Source organism: Mercenaria mercenaria, chromosome 5 (genome assembly GCF_021730395.1).
Source record: "Mercenaria mercenaria strain notata chromosome 5, MADL_Memer_1, whole genome shotgun sequence".
NCBI lineage: Eukaryota > Metazoa > Mollusca > Bivalvia > Venerida > Veneridae > Mercenaria > Mercenaria mercenaria.
Window position 1 is genome coordinate 3757820 of NC_069365.1, and position 9761 is coordinate 3767580.

General features: G+C 35.0%; 1 protein-coding gene across 2 annotated transcripts; it reads right to left on the bottom strand.

Moving 5' to 3' along the window:
* Positions 1-2490: 2490 nt before the first annotated feature.
* LOC123558746 (EMILIN-2-like) lies at positions 2491-7986 on the bottom strand. 2 transcript variants are annotated; one of them, XR_006687786.2, is made up of 3 exons: positions 6834-7052; positions 4813-4997; positions 2491-2806 (listed from the first exon to the last, which is right to left on the bottom strand). XR_006687786.2 is itself a non-coding variant. In XM_053544805.1 (3 exons), the coding sequence occupies exons 1-3, from the start codon at positions 7984-7986 to the stop codon at positions 2744-2746; spliced, it is 354 nt and encodes a 117-aa protein (XP_053400780.1). In that variant the 3' UTR covers positions 2491-2743. The 2 variants fall into 2 exon arrangements, 1 of the variants encoding a protein (XP_053400780.1); XM_053544805.1 differs by lacking the exon at positions 6834-7052 and adding an exon at positions 7881-7986.
* Between the last annotated feature and the right edge of the window lie 1775 nt (positions 7987-9761).

Consider the following 9761-nt stretch of genomic DNA (forward strand, 5'->3'; position numbering starts at 1 on the left):
ATTCACATATTGTACACTGGAGGTAACTCCAGCCTCTGTAGTGATCGTATGTTGCTGTGATAACTTTATAGTTATAAAGTTTGATATCGTGTCCAGTATTGTCGTAGTGATCACAAAATGAAGTTATATAGTGTGAGCTTGAAGGCAAAACTGGGTGATATCTTGATATCAGAATGTAAGAGAAATATGATTAAACGCAGCCATTTTAAGAACATTAATTTAAAATGTGTGAGATTTTGTTCGATTGAGTAATATGATCAGTGATACATGTACACATCATTCACACACTCTGTGCTATGCTTCACATTCAAGTGCATGCCCTTGTTCTATGACAGGTTGTTACATTTCTTGGGGATAACAGACATCCACTATAAAGTTTCAGTTTTAATCTAGGACAATGTAGAATTCAAGGGTTGTCACATTCCGATAACGAGATAAACCTGTGTTGTCTATTTCTTTCTATTTGTGTTGGATTAAGTGGTTCTTTTTCATAATCTTAAGACAGAGCTTCTTGTTTTCGGGTTTAATTTATCGGTTGAGCTCGTTTTAATAAGGAAGTATAAGAACTGTACCATTTTTTAGTTAAATGACACTTGTGTTCTCCATTTCTCTCCAGGAGAACGGTGAATACGTTTCTGGTAACAACTCAGCTTGGGTTATGTTATACACATATGGTCGAAGGGATCTAATTGTTTTCCCATAGACTTGCATTGTAATGTTTTGGGTTATAGCCCTTTCCTAACATTTAAACTTTTGATGCCACCTACCCAGGGTGAAAGAACTATTCAAGACCTAAAAGAAAACAACCAGAAATATACATGCTGACCATCATTTTTGTGCACTTTTTTCACCCGCAAGTCAGTAACCCCCAGTCCGGCAGTTAATTTTGTTTACATTTTGAAATCAATCACTAAACAAGAAATTTCAAACAAATGCACTTCAAATATTTGTTCCCTTAATCATGCTAGAACTTCAATTAAGTAACAGTTCAATATCAACAATATTCACCAATGAGAGACCACTTTACATCTTAAATATTTGTCTCTCCGTATACTTTTTCAACCAATCAAAGGCCCTGTTAGTTATTTCCCTTTGACCATAGTTTTCATCGCCGACAATATAAAACAGGTAAAACGACGATGACTTATATAGCCGACAGACTTCACCTAAATATTGTAATAAAGTCCAATCTGTAGCTCTTTAAACTGGTCAAAGTAAGGCGTAAAAAATTGTTTGTTTCCGGTATCACGCCCTATCATAAATTTTTGGCCCAACCCTAAATATATTTATGGCCTTGGAGAATTTTTTTTAAACTTTTTAACAAAAAGTTGCAAATCTGCACTTTTTATGCTTTAAAAAAATCCCCCAAAACAAATCCGACCTAGATCTACCTACCCTAATTGTTTTTAGCATGTTGCCGGAAACAGATTAATAATATCTGTAATGTGTTTGCGAATCGGATAGAAATATCCGTCCCGAGGGCACCTGTGCATTGGGCGGTAATGAGGCTTGCCGAGGGACGGATATTTCCATCCGATTCGTAAACGCATGACAGATATTTTTTCTTGCATATCGTATACATGTTAGCATTTTATTCTGGCAGATTATTTTTCTTGCATACCGTATTTTACAAAAATTAATAACAGATAGAAATACTTTCTTTTTAGCACTCTTTCTTATAGTAGAGCGCGGGAAATTAATGTCCGTAAGCAGAAGTGACGTCATGATGTTTTGCGTTACGCACAATAACAAAGTTCCACTTTAGTTTTATCGTTTGTAGCGTAACGTTATGTTCTTTTTGTAAACTAACGTATTTTGAATCGAGAAATATACTATAAGGAACGGAGAAAAACTATCAAGGTACCTGCTTTTTTCGTGTTTTTACATAAACAATATTTTATCAGTGCATGAACAACTAGTTATCATTAACAGCACGAGAGTCGTCTGGCATGGGGGGTGCCAGATGGGTTTTGCCGGCATGGGTAAAATCACCGAAACGCCAGTCCGGTGTGCAAGAATATCAGGCCTTACCTAAAACAGAGAAATGTATTAATTTGCCGCTTCAATTTAAATTTCGTTCAGAATTTTGAAATGTTGACAGGGCTGTATGAATGAATCCTGACCAAATCAATATGTTATTTAATTGATCCATGCCGTTCGTATTGCTGTTCATGGAGGTTTAAAGAGAACATTGAACATTGTAATATTGATGCTTAAGAACGAGACGTTAAAGCTTTGACCTCGGGTTATTATCCCAATTTACTGCTGGGAATGACATTTTAAAGACTTTTTATCTCTTGGCCACTAGTAACTATCTCGTGGGAACATCATAGTTTCTCGTGGTGACGAGATAAATAACCACGCAAACAAGTTCCGAATGAGATTCCGTTGTTTTGGGATTCACTTTGAAATAGAAAGTATTATGCTCGTCGAACTACCTTTCACCGGTGTAACTGTAATATTATAAAATGAATAAAAGTAACACTCTGAAATTGTTCAAATATTGCATTTATTGAATTCAAAATGTAGGTCAGATGTTTTAGCTTTCGTTTCGTTTCCTCCGCTAAAGATTAGTTTTTAGCATGTACAACAGTCATTACAGTACTGTGTACGGACACAAATAGAACCGTGTGACTGGACACCCGTAAATGTGCAACGCGATAGTACCGGGTTTTCTGGAGAAATAAGTACGCTGATAAACACTGTGTCTCCCATATTCAGTTCTACAACTGCATCTGCTGACTTAACTTCGTTGTCTACCTGTCCAACCATGTACCACATTGTTGGCCATGATTGCAAGTGCGACCTGAAAGTGAAGGTTGTATTTTAACGTTATAAAGCTAGCTGCCATAAAAACATAATTATATAGTCTAAGAATAGAAAAGTCATTGAACGACGCATCTTAATGATGTTATTGATGTTCCATATTAGTTATATCTACATATTAAGTATTTAAACGTGTGCATACTTGTATCGAGCAATTTTATTGTTGTATTACAAGTGTACAATATAAAATGCTCTTGACAGTATTTGATAGATAAAATAAAATGTCATAGCTAACATTATATAATAAAATGTCAGAGGCCTTATTGTCATTACTGTATCAGCAATTTTTACAGCTGTACTGTATTAGGTTACAGCAGCACTTCCCAGCTAGTTACAAGATCTGACTATCTGAATCATTTTGTTCGTTATGCCGCGATAGTTCACGGGACAGATTAAGTTTTAAAGTCATGACCTCATCCTTGATCGTAACATTTATGGTTAGGTTGTAACAGTTGATTCGCGTCGTTACTTTTACGAGAGAAAAAAAATAACTAAGCAACTGCTGATACAGAAATCGGCAGTGTTGCCTTTTCCCGTAATATTGATGACAAAAGGTGTACTTTAAAAGTAGTCGCTGCTGTTACAGAAACCGTAGTCTGGTACCCAACTGTATTTCGAGATTCATAAACACGGGCACCGGTCTACAGAAACCAGCAGTGTAAGATTTGCTTTTTGCTGTTGCATTCATGATACAAAGTGTAACGTTTTAGTAGCTGATACAGAAACAGAAGCACATTGCGTCATTTTTATGACTTGAGTGCTGTTATATTATCTGGTCATTTGGAATCGTGGAGTCCATTTAATGTCTACAGTCAAACCTGTCTATAAAGACCACCCATGGGAGAGCCAAAATGTGATCCTTATTTGGGAGGTGGTCTTTATTCATAGCTTAAAATACACTGCAAATGTTAAAATGGAAAACAAAACATGCGGTCTTAAGTCAGGTGGTCTCTGTTCAGAGGTGGTCTTTAACACTGGTTTGACTGTATGTAATATAATTCTGCTTACGCAGGTATTAGGGGATGTAAAGGGTGTTGCACTTTCCATTGCCTCTCATTGATAGACTCTGCTATTACGCTGCTTGTTTGTCTGTTTATTTTTATTCTATGTTTCCATTTCATCTTTTACAGTGTTTATTGCATCTTTTATTATCTAGCTAGATTCCTTTTTTACATAAAAAATAAAGCTTATGTTGTCATCTTTTCATTTGGAGTCTGCGTCACAAAAGTGTGACAGAAGCATGTGTCTGAGAAATTATTAGATCAGGTGCAGACAGCCATATACGCCAAGAAGTACGTGCGTTATATTGAAAACGAAAGTGTTCTAGACTCCACACTAGTCTCTCGCACCATGAAATATTCTCACTTTTTAAGATGTCACAAAAAATACACTTTTAGATATTGTTATAGAACAATTATATACAGAGGTGTAGATTTTGACTTTTATCAGAAAATGATTTAGTATCACACAAACGCTAAAAGTTCCTATCAAACTGAGCAAAGATTTTTTGAAAATACACAAAAAGTGTGCTTTAACAAAACCACATAAAAGTGTGTTTTAAGCAAATGAATATATACAGAGGTGTATATTTTTACTTTTTACTTGAAAATGATGAAAAACCACACTAATATCAAAATTTAATGTTCCTTTGCGACAGGGCACAACGGCGTAAGGTTTTCATTGTCTTCCCTCGTAATGTTTTGTTTTTTGCTAGTGTTTAGATTCTGGTATGTTTAGTGTATTTTTTGTGACTTTTCAATTATGGACTGAAGTTGTAAATAGTCTGAATTCATATGATGGCAGGGTAATAATTTCGTTAAAATTGTAAAACATTATCAGTAACATATTGTTCTAAATGTACCCATAAGTTCAAAAATTTATTTTCTGACGGTAACTAAGATTTTTTGCAAAGCAACAAATGTTGGGTAAGAAGTTTTGTGCTGTACGTAAGTAAAAAGTAAAATGTGTAATTGTTATGATACGTACGTTGTCAAAGGAAGCTATATTAAGAGTAAAGCTGTAGGTGCCGTTGAAGGGCACAACAAAAATCCCAGGGTTTGGCTTGTAGTATTTACCGACATTGGTTTTGACGTTATCAAAGGTTATAGTGCCACCTCCCGATGGACTGACGGAAGTGTTCGAAAGTTGTACCATAAAAGCTGGGGGCTTAGCTGAAATAAAAACAAAGATAGGTTAATTAAATGAAATCAATATTGTAGACGGCAACGTTCAGCTATTCAATAGCTTTGTTACTTACAAAAAAAAACTTAAAATAATGAACAAAACTGTTTAGGCTACAATTTTGAGTCATAGGACTTTTCCCTTTTATAATCATAGTGCTAGATGAGATAATAGACTACAAAAACAGTTTGAAAATGGGCAAAATTTTGTAATAAAGCAACAAAGCTTTAAGTACTGCGTGTCACATCCTTACAGCACAGTTTATTTTATTCTAACATGCGAGCTTCAGCGAACATACAAAACTTAATCCAAAAATTGCTAAGTCGAACAACGGGACATTATTTTGTGAATACGCAAAAGAAAATTACGGAATCTATGCATTTGACGTCGCATTATCACAGTTAATAAATGTGTGAAGTTTCAGTTCCTTTCCCAACCGTGGGATAGCAGCTTACATACAAAAACTTAACCCAAAATTGCTAAGTTGTAAAGGGGGGAAAGGGGCATAACTTCGTTAATAACCAAAACCAAAATGATTTTATGTTGTTTTTTCCGTAATTAGAAGCAGATTTTCTATCAAAAATATTTGAGCTTTAATGTATACATGTAGGGATAATACACGTTTTTTGTGTATTAACGTCTGCAGAAGCCCGCGGGATTGTTTGTGACCGAGACCGAAGGTCGAGGTCACAAACATATCCCAAGGGCTTCTGCAGGCGTTAATACACAAAACAAACGTGTATTGTCGCTATTCTTGCATAAAAAACATTACACGACGACCAAATGCATTGTTTCCATATGTGATGACTTGACGATTCCGGTACATTTTTTATTTACCATTCTTGTTGTTCTTGGAAACGGTAAACATGTTTTAAATATCCATAACCGGGGCACACATAAAACAACACTACTAAAAGCGTGATTTGAAGGTTTTTTGAGCATCTTATTTTTATTTTTAGCTATTACAAACGTTACATTACACATAATTTTGCATATAACTAAAAAATTTGATAAACAGGAACACAATTATTTTAAGAATAACAACTTTACATTCGAATTATTTTGAGTACGAACAAACAGAGTACGGATGAGTACGAAGCTAGTGACTAGCTTTCGAGGTTTATTATATGAATTCTGCGAACAATCAGGTAAAAACAAACCGACTGATACTAACAAAAATCATTAATATAATACCTAAAAACGGGCAATAGCACAAGTTACACGCGATACTTATTTATTCACAGTTATTTACAATAACTGAACAGACGCTTTGTAAAGGGAGTAAACTCTAAGAGAAGCTAGTGCGTACATTGATGGGGACAGTACCTTTGGGGTTGGAAACTGATACAGCTAAACATACTATGGATTACATTGTATCTATAATGCTACAAAAAGGGGTTATTATGGAAGAAACAAGATGCAGATGCCAAATATCAGTCTGCGCAGAAATACATACATATGTCCCTGGCAAAGCATTTCAAAAATAAAAATCATGTATTAACAGCACGTGAATTGCCTTGTTTGCACACGATTTTTCTCCCGTTTATACATGGGCGGATCCAGTGAAAAAAGTAGTTTTTATGCAAGAATGGAGGATATTACATGAGTATCTTTTCATATTGAATTTATTAAACGAGTTGAATAAATTCAATGTGAAAAGTCACAAATGTAATATTTTTTATCACATGTTAATTTTTTCCTTTTGAAACATAAAAAATTCTACATTCTTTTACTTTATAAACAAGTCAATTTCACCAACGTCTCCTATATACTAAAATCGACGTCAACGTTAAAGCTTTTCACGATCAGCAAAATTAATAACTTACATACATGTAGAGCAAAATCTATCTCGGGTTATTCTGCGGTAAACCACGTTTGAAAACTTATTATTTCTTAAATGACACTAGTGTATTATCAATTTTATGTAATGGCTTTATTACAATCCCGCGACGTCAAACATGTGATAAAAATATTTTCATTCGCCCTTTTCTTTTCCATTGAAAATTATGACGTTCATTTCGTATGAACAGCAAAAAGATAGGCGCGAAAGTTACGTCAACTCTGCTTAGTGATAACGGGCCGCTGTTTCGACGACGTTCGCGTATAATCAGGGAGAACGTTCCTTAGATGACGCCGCAGTTGGTTAGAGAACACCAATTGTTTTCCCATAGACTTCCATTATAACACTATGGCGTGTACGGCCTTCCATAAATCGAAACATGTATCTCCAATCGCATTTTTTTCAAGAACTAACTTAGTTCCACCAAAATATCAGACAAAAATATACTAATAGTGATACTTTATTTAAGTAATTTTCGTGTGAATGAGATGACACCCTGTTTACATCGTTGTCATGGCGGGAGAAATTCATTTGATGAAACTTTTTTTTCAATACACATAAAATGTAGCAAATTTTGTCAAGATGTATAATGAAATACTGTAAATGTAGTAAAAATATTCCATTTTGAAAAAAAAAAATTACTTCTTGGGTTTCTTTACATGACTGACCAATCAGAATGCACAGACGCTACCTTATTCCCAGGTACACACTTACCTCATTCCAGTAAGTTCCCTGTAATTTTTTGAATTGGTGGTCTCTGACCAGTTGTTCTGTCTGGTGAACAGAATGGCCGGGAAGCTGATTTTAATGTCAAATGCATCAAAATGTGTGCAATTTATAATATAATTTTGTTTACAAATGGAGAGGAAATACGATGTAGAAAATATAAGAAATGAATTTTTTTTCGTTGTTCATGCGAAGTGAACGACAGAAAGAAAAATCCGCAAATTAAACATGAATTGCTAGCGCGAAAAAAAAATCATTTCTTAATTTTATATTATATCAATTATATTAATATTTATATTAAACAAACCTGGTTTAGGATTAAGCCGTACGCCAGTATGGCCATCATCCTCTTGGTAATCATTTTTGTCGGAACTCCAGTGTCCTCTATAACTAAACTCATCTCCATTTATCATAACACACAATTATAAAACCAAACTGATGCCCGATACAACAAACATTTTCTCATGCGAATACACGGAAATTGAATAAAACAGTAACTGAATCTAGCGTTTTGTTTAAGAAATAATATATCTCATCCAGTGATTTGTCGTTGAATAAATCATTGTTTGGAGTTCAGATGCGAGGGAATTATATCACGAGGGCGCAGCCCGAGTGATATAATAATACGCAACTGAACGACAAACAATGACTTAATCAAGAGCAAATCACTAAATGAGATATATTATTTCGATTCTAACACGTAACCAAATATTTTTAAGTACATCATTGACAACATTCATTAAATATTTGCCCATTTTCAATCGGTTTCTTTTCCAGCGCGCCGCTATGCCGTTTGACGCCATGACGCAATAATTGTGACGTCAGGACAGTGATTTGTTGTATAATAATTCACTGTTTTCTGCCTTCTTTGTTTAATAGGAAAATGAATCGGATCGTGTTAGAATTATATTTATCCTGTCACTTGCAGTATTTTCGACCCGATATCAGGGTGCCGTATATCTTTCTTGATATACCGTCAGTTGATCATGTGACCAGTGATATACGGTCAGTTGATCATGTGACCTTATGATCGATATTGTTGTCATAAGAAATTTTGCAACGAAACCATCATCATTGTGTTGGAAATGTCCGAACTAAGAAAATGAGTGGTCAAATAATGAGTTTTTATTCAAAAACGAAGAAGTTATTGCGATTTTGCCGGTAATCACGTCATTATATAAGTGACGTCATTACGAATATGACGTCATTAAAGCGGTTGTCGCACACTTATTTTTGTAAAATAAATTGCCAAATATCGGAAAATGAAGTAATGACAAGATAAATAGAATAATAGGTTAGTGCCTAAGATGGAGAAAGTTTATCTGGCTCGGCTCCGGACGTTATCAGGTTCGCCTTCGGCTCACCCGATAACCTCCTCCACCTCGCCAGATAAACTTTCTCATCTACGGCACTAACCTATTATTCTCTATTTATACGTGTCTTTTGTAATAAAATATGTGGGATGTAAAAAACAATTAGAGATAATTAAAATCAAAATTCTCCTCAGTACCACAGCTTCCATATGCATACAGCTGCGTTCTACTTCGGTCAAGTTGATACGGTCATGTTGTTCACAAGACTGAATGCTCCAGACGAAATTATCATGAACCATTCTGTATAAGGTATCAAAGGAACAAACAGAAATTTTGGATAAACAAATAAAGGCAAGGTGGTCATGACCCATCTGGGTTACCTAGTCCATCTAGTTATGCTGATCTACAGTAGGGCAAGGAGAATTTTATACATAATGTGCAACAATAACTCTATCTTATGTGATAATTTTAAAGGCAATGTGGTCATGACCCGTCTGGGTTACCTTGTCTTTCTAGTTATGCTGATCTACAGTAGGACAAGGAGAATTTTACACATAATCTATCTTGTGTGATAATTTTATAAAGAATTTAATTGTTGTCTTATTCCTTTTCCTTCAGAGAATCTCTATTGCTTTTTGCAGAATGCTGGGGACAGCTAGGGTCAGTGTGTATTTCAACATGTAGCTCTATAAATCTCTAGCGTCTAGACTACCTAGCTAATGCTATAATTTATGAGATAGCATCCCATATTTGGGAGATAGCTTTCAATATTTTGTAGCTGGTATTAAAGTATTAAAGAGGTTGTTTTCGTGTTTTCTGTTGTTGTTTTTTTTCGAGATCATTTTAGCTTACTGTGGGGTGTGGGGCTGAGGTGA